This window comes from Calypte anna, chromosome Z, assembly GCF_003957555.1.
Source record: "Calypte anna isolate BGI_N300 chromosome Z, bCalAnn1_v1.p, whole genome shotgun sequence".
NCBI lineage: Eukaryota > Metazoa > Chordata > Aves > Apodiformes > Trochilidae > Calypte > Calypte anna.
In genome coordinates this window covers 38399636-38423106 of record NC_044274.1, presented here as the reverse complement: position 1 = coordinate 38423106, position 23471 = coordinate 38399636, and the positions used below count along the sequence as shown (strand labels likewise).

At 39.0% G+C, this 23471-nt stretch overlaps 1 protein-coding gene across 2 annotated transcripts; it reads right to left on the bottom strand.

Moving 5' to 3' along the window:
- Positions 1-11163: 11163 nt before the first annotated feature.
- Positions 11164-23379, bottom strand: CZH9orf85 (chromosome Z C9orf85 homolog). 2 transcript variants are annotated; one of them, XM_030467286.1, is made up of 5 exons: positions 23218-23379; positions 14168-14274; positions 13068-13181; positions 12158-12329; positions 11164-11365 (listed from the first exon to the last, which is right to left on the bottom strand). In XM_030467286.1, the coding sequence occupies exons 1-4, from the start codon at positions 23317-23319 to the stop codon at positions 12161-12163; spliced, it is 492 nt and encodes a 163-aa protein (XP_030323146.1). In that variant the 5' UTR covers positions 23320-23379; the 3' UTR covers positions 11164-11365; positions 12158-12160. The 2 variants fall into 2 exon arrangements, with proteins under 2 accessions (XP_030323146.1, XP_030323145.1); XM_030467285.1 differs by lacking the exon at positions 11164-11365 and having other exon boundaries at positions 11388-12329.
- Positions 23380-23471: the final 92 nt, after the last annotated feature.

The following is a 23471-nucleotide window of genomic DNA, read 5'->3' as shown; positions in this document are numbered from 1 at the left end:
ATATCCTTCCCTTACACTATGGACCACCCTCATCACATGTCCGTAAATGTCCATTGACTTCATTCAGCCAGTGGCTTGTGTTCCACTTGTTCATGTGGTCACTCAGGACAAGAGAGGTAGCATGTTGTATTTTGTCATCCAAAGACAGCTCAGCTTGGGTTACCAGTGCACTTGCCAAGGTTTCTGGGGAGTTTGTCCTCCATTGGATCAAGTGGTTCCTGCTATAACACAGAGAAGAAATCATAAGGTATGATAGTTCAGAAAACAACAAAAGGCCTTTACCATCCAAGTACCACTGCATTAATGGCATTCTATTTAAATATTATGCAGTGTTTTGTATTATATAGATGAAAACAGCATATGAATAGGAAAGAAATAAGCTGTAAATGAGCACCTGTGTGATCTACTGGGGATGAGAAACTTGCTGAGCCTTCACAGCTCCAAGGATTAGCGAGCTTGGCCAGGAAGCTCATGCTATATATTATACTGATGTTAGCAAAAATCACACAAGTTTGGGAGTGGCTGTTTTGTCATGCCTGTCTTTGTCCTATGTTGTCTTAGAAGGATGACTTGGAATACTGTTTGCAAACCAGGTTCTTCATTTAGATTACAGATCAGTTTGCTGAAAAATGTCGAACTGGAAGTTTTTGGATCAAATTATCAATAAAAGTTCCATGAGCCCTTACTAAATTCAAGATGGGATTACATCTAAGCAAGATTTTCCCCAGGAAGGATTGGAATTTAAAGTGAAGTAGGAACAAATTCTTTCTAGACTTGAAAATACAACTTGCAAAGAGAAGGGAGCATTTATCTTTCTGTGATTCACATGCATAAGATTTCTGGTGTTAAATTACAGCCAGTAAATAACTGATTCTAGTACTAAATCAGACTGTATTGTGAAAGCTGTAGTTTTCATGTGCATTTTCATTTCATGCTGTTGATTTGCTCTTTAATTTTAAGTGTTTTCATCATAGCTCATGGTACAAACATGGTGACATTATCAGCTATGATTGTCACCAGATATTTATTTTGACACTTTTATGATTTCCATTATGTAAAGGAAAAACTCTTGACAGAAGAACACTGCTGGTGTAGGTAGTCCAGTCACCACATTTATTGTATTCAAGACATGTGACTAATGAGTTAATATTTCATTTTAAAATTAACTTTTTGCATGCCATATCTCCCCTATGAAGTCTACAAAGCAAAATATGCTACAATTAAAAATGTAGCATTTGTTGTAAGCAAGTCTTAGACTTTATAATGGTTCAATTGCAATTACCTTTCAACAAAGAAAAGCATTGATGCCCACCCCCAGTGTGATGCTTTAAATATAGAAATACAGTTCTGCTGTTACCATAGAAATAATTTCAGATCATAACAAAAAATATTGGAGAATTTAGGGAATATTTAACTTCTGCTGTTGAATTTTATCTACCTTGCTTTTAGTGCACAAAATACCCCCAGAGGCAGAAAAAAAATAAAAATAAAAATAAAAAATCAAAGAGGCAAAAAAGATCATTAAAAGTGTCCTAACAGGTGACTTAGGGATTGTGTTATTCCAATGTACAATTGCATATATCATGGCTGCTGGATAGCACATACAGCTGTGGGGAAGCCTGGTGAGCAACAGAAGGGATGTCCTCCCTGTAGGAGAGACTTGGTGCTGCCACTTGCCAAGTAAGAGCCAGAAAAACACAAGTGTGCCTGGTAGTCATCCAGCTCCTCTTTGTCCACAAGTCTTAAGCTGTTGGAAGATGGATCCTGTAGCTCAACTTTCCTGAGATTTAGGTCAGAGAATTAATTCCAGGGATGAAAAGAAATAGCATTTATTTGTTGGGTTGGCAAGACTGTTACCCCAAAACCTACCTCATTCAGAGCTGAGACATCCTCTTGAATAGTAGCTTATCTGCCAAAAAACCTCATATCAGAAATAGAACTAATCTGACAGCTTTTCAAAGAGTTTCTGCGTGACTAGTTTGGATAAACAAGGTCAATACCATTTGTGAGCAAATAACCCTTGTGAATCATCACACTGTTGTGAAACTCCACCTGCCCATCAGGCCTTCTTAGTAGAAGAAGTTGTGTTGCAAGTGTCTACAACTACATAATGTTTCATAGTAAAAATCACCTCTAGAGCAGCACAAACTTTAAAATAACAGCTCCAGAGGCCACTAGATTTAGTAGTGAAACTCCCATTGATTTTTATACAGCCTGGACTTGACTCAGGATAAATTAATAATTCCATAATTCTCAGTACTGCAGTACTTCAAGAACAAAAATCTTATGCAGTGCTACTCTATGATGTACTATCCAAACCTTTAATACTAAGTAAAACAACATGATGGTGTGGATATGTGTGCTTTTATGGATAGCTTCCAGAGGTCACAAGTAAGAGTATGAAATGAATTGTGGAAAGAATAAAAAGAAACTCTGTTTCCAACAGCAGCTAATAAATAGTTTCCAGATTTCTATTCCCACGTACTTATATCTTGTCTTGCTTATGATCACCCTCATATTCAAACTTTTCCAGAACACAAACATCCATGAATAAAAGTGATCCAGAAAGATCCAGAAGAGAAAGAGAAGCCAGCCTCTCTCCACAAACTCAATTGTCCTTATTCAAATCCATCTACCTAAACATCCAACACAGGATAGTTGTTTGTTTGTTTGCTTGCTTGCTGGACTCTTCGAATACCTAATTCATGAAGAAGATATTGGAGTTTTTTTAAAATATAAGTTTAGATCTTTCTTTTAAGAAAATAGTTGCTTATCATGAATTTTACCACTTGGTGAATACACATGAAAAACAAAGATTTCATCAGATTGATGCATATGGAACCCCATGTGAACGCCCTAAAATTTTCTTACAGATGTTTTCAGTTTGTACCTAAAAAGGTCTGTATCAACAACTTTACAATAATCTACCTTTTTTTGTACTCAGACCTGAGGTTGCTGTAAGACTGAGACAACTCAGACAGCAAACTCAATCATCAAGTATACTGGATCTGGCTGGGATGATGTTGAATTTCTCCACAACAGCCTCTATTGTGCCGAAGTTTGCCTTTGTGACCAAAACAGTGTTACTACAACCTGCATTTTGTCTGTTGCTGGACAATGCTCAAGGAGACTTGGGGCTCTCTCTCTTCCATAACCTGCTCTCCACCAAGTAGACCAGGGGTGTAAAGGAGGCAGTGAAGGGACACAGCTGGGATAACTGCCTGAAACGGCAAAAGGGATATTCCATACAGTACTGTTGGGAAACTGTCTGGAAGAAAACAGACATGTGAGCAGTCCTGACTATTTGGCTTTAGCTAGAGTAAGCTAAGGGCCTTGAGGCCTAGTTGCAAGGTTACTGAAAGATGAGCTATGGGAAGAAGATAAGGGAGCTGGCAACAGAAAAGAAGAAGGCACTTAGTGCCATAGTCTAGCAACCGCAACGGTGGTTCAAGGGTTGGACTTGATGATCTCTGAGGTCCCTTCCAACCCTGCCAATTCTATGATTCTATGATTCTATAATGATGTAGCCAGCAGAAGTTCTGTGAGAACAGGATTTGTGGCCAAGACATAGCCACCTGCAAGATACTGTTGTATGAACAAGGGCTCTATATAAAGCGAGTGTGAATTGTTAATGGACGACTTTAACCATATTGGTGACTACGTGTTGTCCTTAAGCCTCCGTGGATTTTCTACACAGTACAACATTGTGCTCAGCAATAAAAGCTAAAGGAAGGAAGGGGGCACGTGTTTAATGGTTTTAATGGTGTTTGTCTTCTCAAGTGACTGTGAGACATGGTGAAGGGGAGTGGCAAAACATCTGCCTGCCAACAGGAAGCAGGGAGTGAACTTCTCTTTTTCCTTTGCTTTCATGCACAGCTTTTGCTGTTTCTATGAAGCTGTCGTTATCTCAATCCACACGCCTCCTCACCTTCCTTTCTTGCATGCTGCAGGAGAGGGGAGTGAGCAAGCAACTGTGTGGGCATTTGACTGTTAGCCAAGGCTGCCCTCCCTCAGTAAAGTGAGTGAGTGAGTGCTTGTTGAGGTTGCATTCAACAAGCATTGCACAGGAAGCCAAACCAACTCTTTTTAATCTGCTATTGTTCTCAGCTAACTGAAGAGAAGTGTAAAAATTCTGTTGGCCCTGACACACCTACGTTGAATCCCTGCTAACTAGCAGCTCTGAGCTGCTCCAGGGAAACTGCTGCTGAAAAGAAATGCTCCAGGTGAAATGTCATTTGTTGGCAACATTTTTTAATTTTCAGGCTGCTGTCTTTCTCAGACACTTCAGTTTTTAATACTTATGAGGGTATTCACAAATGAGCTTAATATACTTGTATCCTTATCCTTATATCCTTTCTGTGGTCTGATTGGGATGTAGTTTGTGCAGTGATGGATTTTTAATTTGCATGACAGTGCTGCACCTGCATGTTAACACTGACATTTGAAATTTCAGCAGTTTGAAATTCAATAGTTGCATACTTGTGGTATTGCAGCTGTAGATTTTGAGGACAGGATGGGAAAGCAGAGCCTTTTCAACTTTCCCTGAAAGCAGAGTCCAAATTAAAAACAGAATTCCCTGTTCAGGTGTCCACCTTTGATCCTACTTCCTCTCTTGAGCACACTGACAGAAGTGCAGATTGTCGGGGCCAGAGCCTGCTGCACAGATTGTCGATACTTGCATCCCTATGAGATAAAATCTGTCCAGCCAGCTGCGGGGTATGAAAATAATTTCGAAATACTCAGCCTGGGGCTCTGAGACCTCTGGTGGTATTTTGAGGCTATTCACCAGACAGCGCGAAGCAAGCTCCCAGATATTTTAATTTCTTACAGTGACACCTTGTGTTGTGAGGGAGCTTTCGCGAGAGATAGGCGAGGAAGTCAGTAAAGGCAGCACAAGAAAGGCTCGCATCTCTCCTCAACGATTTGCCATAGTTCACTGCCAAGCGAATGTATGGGATTTTTGAACACAAAGATTTTTTTCAGCACTGCTTTAATTGTTCCACATTCATTAAATGAAAAAAGAGAGAACTTCGTCTTCATACCTCTCATTTGTACCTGTTATGTAGAGGTCACCTAGTTGGCAGCAAAATCATATGAGTAAAGCACAGGAGCAGAGTGTAAGTTTTGGGTTCTGTTGCTAGTTTCTTGATGACCTTATGGTTCCCGTGACCTCATCCATTTACCCAAACAGATTCATGCAGCAACTGCCCAGAGATTTACGGTCCTTACCCATAACAGAGTAGCGAAGCAGTCCTATAAATAAAAACATACACATAAAAATAAAACCAACCCCCAGTTAGAAATAAATTAACCATGGAGCCTACTGGACTATCTTGATGCTAAATTAGTTATGGAAGATAAATTTAACCACCAATAGAGTTTAGTCAAGATCAAGCAAGCTCCCTTGCTCTCTTACCTTTAGGAAGGAGCAGAGTGGTCCCAGGTGCAGAATAACACAACTCTGGGGTGATGTTAAAGTAGTAGCTTTGTGCAGAACACAGCTACACTCAATAATGTAACTAATGGTAAACATAGTTTTTATACGAACAAAAAAGTAATGAAAAAGCACAGAGGTATAAAAAAAGTCATGAAAAAGCTGAGGTACAGCTGTGTTTAACTGCATTTTGGCACTGTAAAGGTCAGAGACAGAAGCGGGAATCATCATCTGAATTAGTTTTAGGTAATTTCCATGTAGAGCCCGGGAGAACAAGTACATTACAGAAGAGTTACTGTCCATTACGAAGTTTCATTTCAGTTTCTTTCATTTCACCTAAAATTAAGAAAATTCAGCAACGAAGTATTTTATTTCCCGGAGCTCCCTTGCAACTCCCATTTAACTTGCTAGGGGGCAACAAACTCTAACTTGTTACCAGGCTAATTATGGCAAAGCTGTAAGTTTATTATTTGGATTAATTTCCATGCACACTGTGGTGACAGCTGGAGACTGTGAAGACAAAGTGAGGCAGTTGCAGGGTGTGTGAATGTCAGTACTACCATACGCACAAGCTGCATGTTTTTTGGTTTTTTGGTGGTTTTTTGTTTTTTTTCCCCTCCTTTAAATGGCATTTTGGACAGACCTGGCTTTGGCGTACTGCCTGACACCGTCAGATATTTGGCAGAGACGCTCCTCTGCACTTAAAAGAATAGACGTTCACCTTTAGAGCCACACACTGTGTTTTAATTAGTGACAAACAAAATGTCTCTGCTCAGTGGTGGAACAATGAACACTTTTGGTTCAGCCTCTGTAGCAGAGAGAGACCACATGCTCAGAGTGGCAGGGGAGAAGAATGCCCAAAGGGATGCATTTCTGAAGTGTGCTGTCATTTTTTTGTCACCTTTTTTGTCACAGCCAGTTAGCTCCTGATGTGATTTCTAGATGTAATTTAGACAGCCAGCTTTCTTTGGTCCCCACAGACCTTAAGAAAGAATCCAGCCATTAGGATGTGAAAGGAGAAACTAGTTGAATGTGGTGATTCAAATGCAAGCTAATACAACCTGTAAACAATAGAAATTTTTCTGCTAAAACACAGTAAAAATGATAGCTCCAAATGATAGCTTCCAGTCACGTAATAATTCTGACATGGCTAAGTCCCTCATGTACCACTTTCTTAAAATAGGAAGATTTTAGCATAGCAGTATGTTATGCATTAGGCCCAGAACGTTACCATCCAAGGGGCTGCTCACTCAAGATAGTGAGGAGAAAAATCCACCTAAAACCTCGTGGGTCAAGACAAGGACTAGGAGGGTTTCACTCACCAGTTGTGATCCTGGGCAAGACTGACTCAGTTTAGGGAAAAATTTTAAATTATCATTAATCTAATCAAAACAGGGCAAAGAGAGAACAAAACCCAGAACTTAAAGACCTTACCCCACCCCTCCCTTCTTCCTGTACCCAAATTACTTTGTTCACAACATCTCTACCTCCTCCTCACCAGCAGCACAGAGGGGCAGGGAGTGGAGCTTATGGTGCGCTCCTCACAGGCTGTTCTCTGTTGCTCCTTCCTTCTCTAGGAGAAGGATTCCTCATAGTTTTCCCCTGCTCCAAGGTGGGGTCTCTCCCATGGGAGAGGGTCCTTCATGAACCCCTTTGGAATGAGTCCCTCCCATGAGGTGCAGTCCCTCAGGAACAGGCTGCTCAAGAGTCAAGGTCTGCTTTGGGAAGTCACCTCCTCTGGCACAGTGCCCTCCACAGCTGCAGGGCAACTTCTGCTCCACCGTGCTGCTCCTATGGGCTGCCCTCACCATGGGCTCAGGCACCTTCTCATAGAATCATCAAATTGGCTGGGTTGGAAGGGACCTCAGAGATCATCGAGTCCAACCCTTGAACCGTTGCAGTTGCTAGACTATGGCACTGAGTGCCACATCCAGTCTCTTTTTAAATATCTCCAAAGATGGAGAATCCACTACTTCCCTGGGCAGCCCATTCCAATGCCGGATCACTCTCTCCGTAAAGACATTCTTTCTAATATCCAACCTAAACTTCCCCTGGCACAACTTAAGACCGTGCCCTCTTGTCTTGTTGAAAGTCGTCTGGGAAAAGAGACCAACCCCCACCTGGCTACAACCTCCTTTCAGGGAGTTGTAGAGAGCGATGAGGTCTCCCCTGAGCCGCCTCTTCTTTAGGCTGAACAGCCCCAGCTCCATCAGCCTCTCCTCATAGGGTCTGTGCTCGAGTCCCTTCACCAGCCTGGTTGCCCTCCTTTGGACCTGCTCCAGGATCTCAATCTCCTTCCTGAACTGAGGGGCCCAGAACTGGACACAGGACTCAAGGTGTGGCCTCACCAGGGCTGAGTACAGGGGCAGAATCACTTCCTTGTACCTGCTGGCCACACTGTTCCTGATACAGGCCAGGATGCCATTGGCCTTCTTGGCCACCTGGGCACACTGCTGGCTCATGTTCAGCTTCCTGTCAATCCAGACTCCCAGGTCTCCTCTGCTTCTGCACTGACTTTGGTATCTCTGCTATGGCATTGCCCTCACATCTGGTATTGCTCTCTTCTCCTCCTGTTTCCCCTTCTTCAATATGTTAATCCCAGAAGCACATCCCCTCTCACTGATGGACTCAGCATTACCACAGGTGGAGCAAGGGTGGGGGTCAAGCATTCAGGAGCCAAGCCTGGGGCCTCTACCCTACTACCAAAACCAGCACCACATTAATTCAAGACATGGCATCTGTCTTGCTAGACATTCCTTCTGGTTTTGTTTTGTGGTTTTTTTTTTTTCAGAGCACAGATATACAGTTTTACAATATAAAGAATATATTATATCTTTTCTCCAAATAATGCAGGTACAAGCTTGTTTTTAAAAAGAAAAAAGAAAAGATTAAAGAAAAGATTAAAAGAAAAACTGAGACACTACCCAAGATTTATCCTTTATTAGCCATTCCCAGAGAAAGACTTTTTAAACCCTTGTTATGTAATCAATAGTAAATCTGCTGCTGCTTAAAGAACAGACGTAGCCTGACTTTGTGGGGTTTATTTTTCCTTGGAACTTGAAGCTTGGGGTTATTCTGTACTAAAACAAAAAATACTAGAAGGCCCATTTATCCTTTTCCGCAAGACCTGCAGCTTTTTATTTCATGTACAGCTCACAAACATCACTACTTTGAATCAGGCAGTTTGTTAAATGGTTCTGGCATCGAGCCTGTTGCTGTTACTGACAATAACCCACAGGTTATTGCTGCTGTCAGTCAGAGGTTGTATGAGCTCTCATTCAAGCTAGCAACTTATAATTCTACAGTGCAGAACCACACTGTGAGACAAAAAGAGAAAATAACCCCAGCAGGAACCAGATAGTCAGGAGACAAGGTAAGGTCTAAGAGAATAAAATTAAAATAAGTACAACTGTTACATATGTAGCTTGCTACCAATAATTTAATAAATCTGTAGGTTTCGCTGCTGCTACATAAGACTATTATGCGAATTATGTGTAACTCTTTACAGATTCTTTTTACTCATTATGTAACACTTGATCACACAGGATTTAGGAAACAGCAAACTAAGTGCAATGAGCAAAACTGAGATAAACTTGAGATTCAGAAATCTGTTGGATGTGGTCCACAGTCTGTTTTCAGATCCTCAATTTCAAAGCTTATTAATCTTACTGAATTTTAAGTACCATTCCTATTACTAAAAATAGTTACATTCTCAATGACTTCAGCAGTAAAAAAGACAACTGTGTGATTTCATCTCAACTATTTTAGAGGCTCCACAGGAAAATCTACTATCTGAAACATGGTAAATATTTCACTTCCAGTCTGTTACAGGATTACAGAGGAAACATTACCAGTCCCCAGATCAATCTACCTCACTTTACATACTAGTGTACTTTAAATAGCTTTGAAATTTGGGAACTCCACATACTCACTGTACGGGACAAGAGCAAGCATGCAGAGCAAATGCTTTGTTTTTCATGTGTAATTTTGTTTTATAACCGCTTTCAGATAGGCGGAAGAATTAAAGTGAAACATGCTCACAGTGTGCCTGACCAGCTCCCTAAACATGAAGAATGTCTCTCCATGCTACTTACAAACCTTCCATCATTAACTCTTTAAGTCAGACTGATGCTTCCTATAGGCAAAGGTAGTTTTGCATTTTCTACCAGCATCCATTTAAGAGAACTCCTGAACAAGGAAAACACAGGTAATTGTAGGGCTAGAGGGCTACAAGGTGGCTCATATTTGACTGCCTGCTACATTTTCCTCTATTTTCCTTGCTAATGCTATGATTTGCATCTCAGCATCCAAGTACGTGTCCATTATGGGGAAAACACAAGCCATACTTTTAACCAGCAGACCTATAAACCTTAAGAGGCTAGTTATCATTTTAGTACTTCAGAAGAATAAAGAGTAACCAGTAGCCAAGACAAGAACAGAGCCCAGCCCATGCAAAACTAGAAGTAAATCATTGGGCAATGCTTTTCTGTATTGCCCGATACATCAAAACATTTGATGACAGGATGTCTCAGAGATGTCTGCAAACTTTGACAGAGAAGATTTTTAAGAAGGGGAGGCAGTACTGCAATGCACACTGACTACAATGAAGCCATACTGTCCCAAGAAATTTTTTTAAATATGAGAATTTCATATTGCAGGAAACCTCTACAAGTCAACAATTACAAGTTCAGACATATCAAGCCTATGATAAGCATTTCCTTTTGTAAAGTGAGAATCATCTTGCATGCCTGAAGACAGACCATTATGTAATTAATTACTGTCAGCACTGAGTCACACTAAATGAGAATTGGGAACGCTCCAAAGGACAATCAGTTAACAAGCATCCAGCTCTGTCAGCAGCATCACTGCATCTCTTTATTCTTCAGGTGAATAATTATTAATATCTATCATGATCTTCTTCAGCAATTCATTTGGTAAGGACCTACAAAGTTCACTTAAATTCCTGAATACCCCAGTCATCCTGGCAGGTAATTTAAATTGCATCTCAATATCCTGCAGGCATGGTGGTGTTATTATTTCCCCTCTTTTGAAGTTTACAAACACAAACTCACTATTGTGAAAGAGGCAGAAAACTTTCAAAATATCAGAAGTCTAAATATGCATCTACCCTAAAGGTCATCCCAAAATTCTCTTTGATGAGTTCATCTCCTGCCTTTTTCCTATTTTTTCATCTACGTATGATTTTACTGAAGATCAGGGTTTAAAAGGGTTGTGTCCCTCATTAATCCTTTTCAACAAGTTCCTGGCAAAAACCCTCCCTTAACTATTACTTAAAAGTCTTAGAAAAATGGTATCTTAACTGTAATTTTAAAAATGCCCAAATTTTAAAATTAAACAAGAAAACTAAAATAGCTCCTTTTATTCTTCGTATTGCTTTAAGAGGTGCCTTCATCAAAACAAACTCATTTTTCTTATAATAGCAAAGTTATGCAAACTCCAAGTTAGCAACTTTGAAAATTGACTCACAAACACCATCATACATATTCCCTGTTCACTTTGTCTTTATTACCATTATTGAGTGTCTGTAACTGCCTATCAACTGGCAGGACAAGAGGTGATGTCACACCAAGTCAGATGCCTCTACTGTCTTGTTGGGAAGACTTATCTGTCAATGCAATGTGACCGTCAGACCAATTTCCAGGCACACCAGACAACTTTTTCTGCCACTAAGCAACTCTTGGTGCTTTACAGCTTCACTGACTCTTCCAGAACAAACCACTGCCCTTCTACAAATTTTAATCTTCTTAATTTCTTTGATTTTACTAGTTGTGGTTAAGTGAAAAGAAATTTAATCACAAAAGTAGTTTCTTAGCTTATAAACAATATGTTTATAGAGAGGGTGGAGAAAGGAGATGGGTTGCTTGGATCATCAGCCCTTTATGACTGCAGCCAATTACATAATAAGCAAACCTGGAAGGAAACAATACCACACAAAAAGTTAGTAAATTTTAGACTTTGTCTCAGTGAAAAGACACAAAAGAGGCATCATAGGAACAGAGGCTAATGGAATGTTTTTCAATAGTTTACTGCTAGTGATTATCATAAAATACCAAAAATCCACCTGTGCAAAAAAATTAAATGGGACTGAAAATTAAAAATAAATACAAGAAACCAGGCAGGTTTTTTATTTAGAAAAACATGTCTTAGATTCTAAGATACAATACTTATCCTAAGTTTAAGAAACATAAAAAGGTGTTTTAACGTACAAGACAAAAGCAAAAGTCAAATTTAAACAAATAAAAGGCAAAAAAATTTTATTCCTAAGGCCTTCCCTGTTTGGAAGTGCACTGACAGAAGTCACAAGTTCTTCCTTCACCAAGCTATCACAGATGATTTAGCCCTTCCTTTTTATGACAAGACTACTCACTCTAGACTTTCATATAGTTCTCCAAGTGGCAATGCGACCGTTGCATTAGCAGCAAATTTAGAAGACAAAGGGGCTTTATACCACAGAAACAGAATGCTGTTACCTGTGTGCAAGAAATAATTATGTTCAAAGATTCAATTTCCGAGTCTTTCCACAAGAAATTCCCCTATTAATAAAAAAAAAAAAATATACAAAACCTCCAACAAGCATCATAATACACGGTGTCAACATTTATATGCAAGGACCTTAAGTGTCAGATCATGTTTTCAGAGCAGTTTAAGGAAAACATTGGTTTACCAGTTTGGATAGCATATATTCTGCCATATAAAAACAACCTTTTAATTTTCTGTCCTTTCAAAATTCATGCTTTTAAATCGTTCTTCAAGCACAACAGAATCTTCATCACTACTGAAGTTTGTATCAGATTCCAGCTCATCCTCTAATCCACTGCTCTCTTGGACATTTTCAGTACTTAGACTCTCAGTTCTGTCTTGTCCTTTATCAATCCTGCAGAAAGTAAGAAGATGTCATCACCACCTACTTTTGGAATTTCTTTTTTCTTTTAAAATAGAGGATAGAATACCCTACCTGGGATGGAAGGGGGCAAGAGGTGGGGAAGAAGAGGAGAGGGTCAATAATCTTACTTTCAATTGAATAAAAAAGATAAAAAAGGAAAAAGAGTATGTGTACCAAAATGTATATATGAACAGTTTGACCAACTAAGGAACTGCTGACCCATGTCATAAACTAGTAAATCAATACAGGATACTCAATAAAGAAAGAAGTCTAGCAAAGGTGTTAAAAAAAAAGTCTGCTAACTACATTGAAGTATGCGTGCTCAATGCTAACCTTTGTTTAGTTTTTCTGTTCATTAGTAACTCAATCATCAATGAAATGACAGACAAAATACAAAGTAAATTGGCTTATGCATATTTTTTATAGTGCTCTATATCAAAATCCATTTTGAAGTGCTTTGCTTCTAAGGAAGATGTGCAATTTACCCTTTAGTATTAAAATAATGTCTTATGCAAGTAAGACTTTCTTTGGCCCAGCCCCACTAATATCAATTGGCATTTCACTCCTAGCTTCAGCAGAAGAAAATGAGGGTAATGACTCCTACTGATTCCTGTCAGAATTATCCAGAATATTGTATGAAGTACAACGACTTCTTCGCAGCTTCGAAGCTTTATTAAAAGAGAAAGAAACAGAGCAGTAGTAAAACTATGTATCCCGTAAGCTACTTACGGAATCGCTATGTCTTCTTCTTTTCCACATTTAGCACAAACTTCTAGTTTACCAGCACATGGTCGACAAATAATATGGTAAGGATCTTTTACAGCCTTCTGGAGGCACTTCACACTGTGAAGAAAAACATGATTTAAAAAACTTGTGGTTATTTATTAAACGTTTTGTGTTTAAAGATAATATATGCACAATCTTCAAAAGAGGAATATGTAGTCCGGTTTCACATTAAACAATTGGTGTTTTAACAACCAGCACTATCAACATTACTGCGTGTCCTTCTTCTCCTTTAACTTTTTCAGAAAGCATTATTAAAACAAGAATGGATGAAGAAACATAAGATCAAGAATTTCTGTATTTAAAGTAACAAAAGAAACCTTTTCAGTCCACCTCTGCAACTCACCAAGTAAGAAGGAAGCAGAGAGTGTTCACTTCAGAAAATGAGAGTATCAAAAACCTCAAATTATTTTAAGATGTTTATTACCCTTGTTATGTACTTATCCAAAATCACCTAAAGCAGAACTGAATGTATATAATAATAAGTATTTAGTATTCAGGATTATAGTTTCACATACAAAAATAAAGAACATGCTAAGAGGTAATGCAATGTGTGTGCTGGAAACATTTTGTAGGAATGCAGGCATCAGTAATGCTGAGAAGAGTGTTTTGTGAGTTTTGACATGACACAAAATTACAGATTTCCTCTCTATTAGATAGTCTTTGTTATCTAAAAAAGTTCAGATACATGCTGATTCCTCTAGTATGGACTGGTAATATAGCTTTAGAAAACCATGTTACAGGTGGTACAGGTTTTACTTTCTTCGGGGCTTGTGGGGTTTTGGAAACTTACAGGTCCACAGTCCAAGCACTGACACAGCGAAGAGAAAAGTTGCTTTTCCACTCTGTTTTCTTTTCAAAAGTTTAAGATAAAAGACTAATGAATTAGAAAATGAACACTGCATATATATGGTCATTGTAGTCTCCAAATTTGAGGAATGTCATTTAGTAGCAGTTATTACCCATGAGTTCCCAAGACTAGAAAATTTTGGAAAAAAGCTCACAGACTACACCATCAGTCATTAACAAGATGTATCTTAACTCACCATTTTTTAGGTTTTGATAGTAGTTTGTACTTGCTGAACTTTACCCGCCACTCCAAGATACCTTTGCAATGCTGACACACTCCATCATGAAGCTTAGCATTTATTTTCTGAACAGACAAAAAATAAAGTACATTGTGGATATCTTACTTCACATTGGAGATTTCTTACTTCTAGAAGGATAATTTCCTTAGAAAGGATTTGCACCCATCGTGTGCTTAAAACAGTACTTATGAAGATGTTTGTTTGATATTAACATAGGCATTTCATCTACATTTACTGCTAGTAGTTCTCTTCAGGAGGAAAGATGCTGAAGTAGTCTTTTACCTCAAGGTAGTCTTCATTATTACTGTGTTAATTATTTTAATATTGTTCATAGTAGCACCTATGTCACTACAATCTTGATAATGTATATTAGTATTACTGACTTTTTTTTTTCCCATCTCTGGAGATTTTGCAAAACATATTTAAACAGAAATGTACCCTGAAATACACAGTTTTTAGCCAAAGAATACAACTTGCAAGACTTAGCATTTAACTTCCTGTTGTTGCTCAATCTACCATTGTACTGCATATTATAAGTAGGTAGTCTCAGGTTTTTTCTTATATCACAATAAATTAGAATCTACACATTATTTGCAATCAAATAATTCAATGTGTCTTTCATCATCATCATCTTTGTGACAAAGAAAGTCTATTTAGGCTCTCAAGTTTCTAAAATAATGTTCTCAAAATGGCCATTTAAACTACAGTATATTTTCAAGACAATGCATAACATCTTCCAAAACATTGTGTTCACTTTGCTCAGAAACACAAAATGCCAACTGGCCGGTACTATTTGCACAAGAGACATTATTCTGAGATGGGAATAGTACCAAACCACACCATTATCTTACACAACTAACAACAAAGACTTGTACATTCAACCCTCTTTTTTTCTTCTCTATCTAAAAAATGCCAACAGCAACTTTATCTGTCATAGGGTTATGTGTGTGTTCATTCAGAACTTCAAAAATACAAATTTAACAGTTTAAAAATGCATATCAGAAAAAAAAATCTATTACGCCTTTTAAAGGACAGCTTAAAAATGGCTACCATACCAAAATTACATGGTCTAAAACTACTATATATTTTTAGAACTTCTAAAAGTTCATAGAACATCAAAAAGTTCACTGGAAGAGATTTGGCATTAATAGGGTTAGAGTTTATGCTATTCTTTCACAAATAAACTGAAAAGCTACTCTATTCACATAATAGCTTCTGAAGCAAGTTCCCATTTTTATGACCAACAAGTGCTTATTACTCCACAAAGTTCTACTTCAATACACAAAAGAATAATCCTGACTTTAAAACCACGGTAGCTTACTCTATTCCAAAACATGTATGTGGCAGAAGAAATGCTACTTGTGAAATGAGACTATACAATAGGACTTGATTTCTTCAACTAATCAGTATGGTGCTGTTACCTGAAGATGTGGTACTTTTTGCCCGGTTCACTTAAAATACTTTCTTTTTCTTCCCCAAATGATTGGATATAGATTTGGCACGAAACAAGAAAAAAAAAATAATGAGTTTTTGCACAACGCTTGAATGTTGCATACAGAAAGCTGCGGTTCTGTTGTCAGCCGTGCATTATGAATTAAATTTTCCAAGGAACAAACATTTGACTAATGTGGAAACCTTCTAAGAGAAGAAAATAATTGTTGAGGTCTTGTCAAAGGGCTGGCACTTTAGGATGCTGCTGGTGTTCATTCTTACAAAATTCAAGCAATTTGAAAATAAGCTTACTTTTCAGTGCTTGACTAGCATAAAGTAAGGCTCCAAGTAGTACAGCCTGAGTAAGTTGCTAATTACCTGCAAATCAGCCTGATTTCCTGGTTCTCCCTGCTCCCCTCTGGATTTGCATTAAATACTAATGAAGAAGGGGAGAAAAACAGTCTGTAATTTGTATCACCAGATATTCTTTACTGTGATCAATATTTTTAGTATTGCTAACACAGAACCTAATAAACGTCAAAACATTACACCAGTTTAAGCTGAAGAAAACTACTTGTCTTTCCAAGGGAGTTAGCTTGCTGAAAATCCCCTCATTTCCAATGCGTATCCTGGTATCACAGTTAGGGATGAGAGCCCTGTTAGTAAGTAATGAAAAGTTAGGCTCATCAATGCATAATACTCTGGGAATGTAAGAGGCTACTCAGGAGTGCATGCAGCATAAACAGTGCAGAAGAAGAAAACAGGTACTGCTTTCACCTGTGATCTGAAAGAAGTCCAGAATTTGTCAAACAGGCAACCTGTTACAAAGTCTGTAACAAACATTTGATACAGGACAATCAAATATGCATAATTATTATTAATGGAGCCTTATAAAGCTCTCATCCCTGCCAGTATGCCTATCATCTGGCTCCAGCATGCAAAACAATCTTATGGTGATCAATTTTTTTGTGGGTTTTTTTTATTATCAGGCCATCCCAAATTCTGAAGATGCCGTTTCATGTTACTCGTAGTGTATATCTTTGCATGAAAATACTACCTCATAGCAAGGCAAAGAGACTAGTCACATGTCTCTGCTTCAAACAACAAGCCCTGCATCTTATGCCCACATCCATTAGTCCTCCCTCCCTATTTGCACATTGTTTCACCACTAAAAATGGTCTTTAGAAGAAAGAGGTAAGAAGCTTGAAAGTGAAGTAAAATAAAGATAATGTAATTCAATTGAATAGTAACAATTATCCACATAAAGGCAATTAATATCTGTTAGCTGGTCTGTATTTGTATTACTTCTATACAGCTACATTTGAATTGTTCAGTTTCCTTGGTATTACCAACAACACTTCAAATATGCTGTACAAAGATTCAGATTAAGAACATTGACGTAAATGCTACCTAAAAGTCTTTTGACAGAAAATCAGGTTGCAGCTATGAAGATCACATCCATAGGTAACTATAGATCCTGATTTGGGCATTCAAGATGCCTGGACTTTTCAACCTGGTAATCTGTAGGACCACAAATCCTAACCAGCCAAAGGAACCACACGCTGTCTTCTCAGAAAGTAACAGCTGGAAGCTAGACAACAGTTTTTTGATTCTCATTTCCTCCTTTTAATAGGCACACTTAACAGCACAGTCTCTTCCTTCCCTTCAGTAATTTCCTGTATTTTTCACTCCATGTTGACACTGCAGGTATGGGGTGGTGTAGTTAATCATTGTCTCATTACATCTGACTATGAGAGATACTATGACTCTACAATCCTTCTACCACAGTGTTGATTTAGAAAGTCAATAGCAAATGACAGACTGATGTAAAGCAAGCAGAGGGGGGATTTACAGATTTAAACCTTGGTTTGTGTTTGCCTTTTAAGTTTATTTTGCTCAGAAAAAATGCCTGGTATTTACATGTTTCAATTGCTTTAAAAAGTTTATAATTTAGTATGGTTTTCTACACTAAATTCAACATTTACTTTGACAAAAAAAGTATCAGTTTCAAAAGCAACACAGACTTTAGAAAGCAAAGAAAGCTGCCACTAATTAAAGATTTGGATAAGCTGTTTTTTCAGATTTTTTTAACCATTGTGGAGCATTGGAGAGTTAGTTCTGCTACCAAATTTCCTGGTATCTCAGTTTCTAGTCAAAACAAGAAAGTTGTTAAAGAAATCTAAAAAATGGCTCTGCTGCTTACCTGCTTACCTTTCCTACTAATATTAACTTTTTAATATATACTGTGAATTGTATTAACTTTCATATACTCATTTTATTTCTTTTGCCTATTTAATAGCTTTCTCTCCTTTAAAGGTATAAAAATCAGCAACCCACACAGTGACCTTAATAAGGTTGGTCAACTTCATTATTTCCTTCCAGCTTTTATACCCAGCTTTTATGCAGGTAGTTAGCTATCATATACAAAGAAGTTGCAGAGCTGATGGTTTGAAATGAGTTTCTTGGTAACAACAACTCTTGACAGGTTAGATTCTGTTTATGCCACAGTAATTTATTTTTTTTTACACTCATTTCCCTTTTTTAGTCAACAGCTCTTTCCTCTTTTCTTTTGACATACTTGTCTCCAAGGACAAGTGCAAATCATCCAGCCCTTATAGTGTATGCACTCTCCAAAGAAATTACAGTTATGCAATACAGACATACATAAACAGCCATAATGTATTCAGTCACAAAATATTTCATGTGCATACTATATACACAGTCAGGTCAACTGCATTAACAAAACAGCATCCTCTCTATATACGCTCACATAACCCAGTATTAAATCATTTAACAACCTGCCGAAAGCAGTTCAGAATGTATTAAACACATGGACCTACACCTACTAACTTGGCACATAACATGATGCATAATTTAAGATGGCAATAAAGTGCTCACAAGCAAGAGGTAATGATGGGGTTTCAAAGAAGCCTTGCTGCCTGTTCGGAATTTTCTAATTATGTGTGAATCTATGGGTATTTTTATCTACTCTGTAGAAGACAGTCTTCTACTAAAGTGCACACACACATCAGTGGTCTGTTCTGCTGTGAGTTAATGCAATGTCAATGGCCATCCATAAACGTCCTTGTCTGAAGCATGAGTGTTGCTGCTTTAATAAACAAGGTTGAATGCAACATTTCTGAATAACCACACTTCTCAGAATACCAAAACTCCCCAGGATCTCCAGCACATGACTATAAAGCAGTTATAGTGCGGACTAACATGAAACTGTGATACAAGACAGTACCTTTAGTAGGTTTCTAATACACATTTCACAAGCTGAAATCAAGTCCCCCAAAGAGCTTCATTTGCTGAGAGTGTCATTTTTAAGGTTTATTTATTTTTAAGGTTTTAAGGTTTATTTAAGGTTTAAGGTTTATTTTCTACACAGGTTGGCTGCCTAAAGAGAGGCACATTTAAAATTTCAACCAATGCCTTAAAGTTTTTGTTACATATGCATGGCTATATAGCTAGCATTTAAGCCCTTTTAATGTCTTATTTCTATGGACTTTAAAACACCCAAGATCAAAGGCTTTCTCTAGACTCAATTCCAAAGGGCCATCTTGGAGATTAAGGTGTTTAGTGTTTTTCATATTAGTGGCCATGATCTGAAAACATGCAAGTGACCAGCAAGAGAACTGTACATAGTTGAAAGGACTAATAGTCAGCTCCCAGCCTCTTCCCCACGAAGAGATGAACACACGTAAGACCTGCCTCTCTCCCTGCCCTGACCCTCAGCCCCCTGAGCTGTTTAGAGTCTGGAATTGATGTGATGCTTGCTCCTCATCTTCCTACACAAAAGGTTGTAATACATGTGCCAAAATGCACTTCTGAACTCAGATTAACACAAGCAGCTAGAGACCAGACTTTAGCATACCAAGCTACATTGCAGCAAGAACAGAAACCAACCAGTCTCCAATGCTGTTACATGACAATTCCATTTGGCTACTGCTTTATCTGTATCTCTGCTCTAAGCTTCAAGTCACAATCACTACTCAGCATTTAAGCTCCGTATTCACCTGTTCTGTCTTCCCACAGTCCTGACTAGTGCCTCCACTGAAACGAATCATTTATCAACACAGAGAAATGACGAAGGAGCCAACATCAACACTATGGTAAAGCTGAGGTTCAGAGTTAATAACCTCTGAAATTTAAGGAAATATGGATTATCATCTGGGATGTACTTAATGAAAATAAAGAAGTGGAGAAATAGATCAGTCATTGGGTGTAAATATGAATCACTTTGTGGTTCACTGTCTTATTACTACGGATTTCTAAATGATCTCATTGAGTGCGATTTGCTTTCATCTCTAGAATTACTCCAGCTTCTATGCTAACTAATGTATTTTACATAAAATGTATATTCATATTAGATAATGTATATATCTCAGCTCAGTGATCAAAACAGCTATTCTGTAGTAGCCTGTGTAAAACAAGCACTCATAAACAAATTCCAAGATTCAAAACCTAACAACACAGTCTGTCCTACCCTGCTCAAACTCTTCCTTCCTCAGTTCATCCTAGGGTGCAAGTCTTCCCTGCAGCATTGAAGGGCTGTTACCCAGATACAGTAGAGAGACAGTGTTTTGCTGAAAGGGTGTTTCATCTCAACTATACTATTCCAGAGTAATGGTGGACTAAAGACTGATCATTAGAGGAAAGACAGATGGAACTTGGAGCATGTTCTGCAAGTAATCAGACCTATGGTCTACAGCTTTCTATGGAAAATGGATGCCAAGGTCAGTGTCAGAGCACAAAACCTTTCAAAAAAAAAAACCAAAACAACCTGATGATGACTGTCAGCAGAGGAAAATCAAAATAATATTAGATACATTTCCTCTGCAGATACTCTTTCACTGAGGGAAGCAGGTACAACACTGCAAGTAACTACCTCGGCTTCATCTACAATACAAACTGAAGCTACTGTATTTAATAATCCAACACTGCTAATGCAGTGCACAAATGCAGCAAGTTAAAAATTTTAAACTAAAAACCATACTGTAGCCTTTCAAGGTACTATTGGACAGTATGTAACAGTGGTCACAGGCCAAACACCACACAGACAAAAAAAAGTACTTTAGCAGTGATTTAGAGAAGATGCACCATCTTTCAGCAGCTGATCTGACCTACTGAGCAAGTAAGAGGTGGAAAGAACAATGCCCCACTCTTGTATCACTCCCTGTGATCAAACTGCTATTTCTTCCTTTCCTTCAACCACACCTTGAATGCCTGTGGCATATCTTATCATTCAGAACTACACAAGACACAGATGCTAAACTGTCATAATTCAGCACAATCTGTATCTGAACTATGACATTAATCACCACTTAAACTTTGTTAGCCTAACTCCTTTTCAAATTTCTCAAATAGCTGAATCAGGAATAGTTATCATTATAAAGTGTATTCCTGAGAACCGATGATGATATACCAAAAGAAAAATTAACCTTCTCCCATTACCACACACTGATCCTGTAAGAGGAAGACCTTCCCTCAAGAAGCTTCTTCCCTATGTTCAGTCATCTTCATGAACTGGCACGCAGAAAAAAGAATTCAGTCAATTGAAAATAAAGAAAAAAAGACACAGAAACATATCACAGTTAATGCCCACAGTGTATCTTCGCTGTGTTAAAAATATTTTTTTTAAATTTTGTATTTTTGAGTATATGGTACTATGTAGCCAGTTCTGTATGATATAAAACATTTTAAAAGGAAAGAAAACCACCTGTATGTAGGTATTAAAGGCATTGCTTTAGTTACAAAACTGATGAAGTAACTTCTTGAAGCTTCGTTAGATATACCAACTCTCTAGGATATTTTCGTGTTTGTATGTGTGTAGAGGTCAGACAGGAAAATACTCTCAGCATCATGCAGTGACTCACACAATAAATAACACTGTTGCTGCTAAGAGCCCCAGGAAAGCAGCCTGCTCAACTTGCAGGACCAGTCTCACAACAACAACAAAACCACAAAAACAAAACCCACCAAAACCCCCCCAACTTTCTCCCCCTTTGCTCAGTTCTTTTTGACAACCCAATCAGCTTCAGTTAGGGAGATAAGTAACAGCAAAAGCACCACTTAGACTCTTCTACAATGCTCACCTTCTGTTTTGTTTTATTGATCCCTTTCAGTTTAGTTTGTAAGACAAAACATTCACTTTTGTGTTGTTACTGCTGAGGCATAATGTTTGGTCTTTCTCCTCTCCAGCACTGCTATTATGTTACCACAACTACAATTACAGAGCATGTTCCAAGAATATGGTAAACCATTACATTTTCCTTGCTTAGAAACAAACAAAAGGCAACAATGGTCGTGTGAAAATATCAAGCCATGACAATGTGCACAGCAAAAGAACTGATAAAACAGGGTACTCTTTTTTTTTTTTTTTTTTGTAACCACTTAGAAAGATCCCCTGAAAGTGTTTTCTAAAGCCTTAAACAGGACTCCTTCCCAAGTTTTATCTTAAGTATGCAAAGTGAGACTTGATACTAAGTTGTTCAAAATAGATTCTCAAAATGTGAAAAAGTTTGAAGACCACACAGTAACAAACTTTAAGAAGGTTAAGCACCTTTCAAGAAGTTGCATGGGTACAGAGAAGGTTTACTTCCTGCACTCACTGCACGAAAGTAAATGCTTCAGCTTCAGTCTTCTGAGTAACCCTTCGGCTTGACAAGGGCCTTTTATGACATAAGTATGATTCAAGTATCATACAATGTATATATATCCTTACACAACAGCCTAAGACACGAGGCCGTGTGACAGCTGACTGAAACTACAGAATCATATTACACCAGGTTGTAAGCGACCTCAAGGATCAAACAGTACAACCTTTCCAGGCATGGTCTGGACAGGACAGCTCAGCACCCTGCCCAAATGAATCTCAAGTGTTCTATGTTGGGGAATACACCCTTGGGAGATCATTCCAGTGGCTGATAGTTCTGTGAAAAATTTTCCTCTTGTGTCTATCAGAATCACTTCAGGAGTAACTTGTACCCATTACCCCACGTCTTTTCCACATAACTCCTTGTAAAAAATGAATCTCCAACTTCTTTATACATGCCCTTTAAGCACTGGAACACAGTGATAAGGTTTCCCCTAAGCCTTCTCTTCTCCAGCCTGAATACAACCAGTTCTTTCAGCCTTTCCTCGTCCTGCTCAGTCATATCAGTCATCTGGTCATCTTCGATGCTCCAGATGCTCTTCAGCCTGTCCATGTCTCTTTCTCTTTTCGTAAAAAAGCTTCACTGCAGAGAACCTTTCGGACAGACCTGGGCCAAAGGTTTCTCCATCACTAAAACCAAGAGGCTTTTTCGGCATCCACCGCTGTTTGACTTCGTTGGCAACCCTCCCAAAACCCGGCGGCACTAGGCCGCACACCAAAGACCCACTTCAACTGCACATGCGCACCCAGCAGGCCGCAGCTCTCTCTGCCGGGACCACACCCCCCCTCCGCCGCTCCGCTCCGCCCCCGACCTCCCTGCCCAGGCATACCCTGGCCCACCGGGGGGAGGCTCTGACAGCAGCGAGACCAGACTCTCAGTTGAGCAGCGCTCAGCCGGGCCGGGCCGGGCCGGGCCTACCTTGCGCCGGGCGCTGGTATCGTATTTGTCGTTCTTGAAGGCGCGCGCGTTCTGGTAGCGCTGGGGCCGCGTGCGCGACACATTCCCCTTCTCCGAACTCATCTCCTGGGCAACCTCACCTGACCCGGAACCGCTCCGAGTCCCGGCCCGGTCCGGCCCGTGCCGTCCCGGCCCTACCCCGCCCCGCCGCCTTTCCTATTGGCCCGGAGCTGGCGCCTCTATGACCCGCCCCGCCCACCACGGTTCGCTGCCTC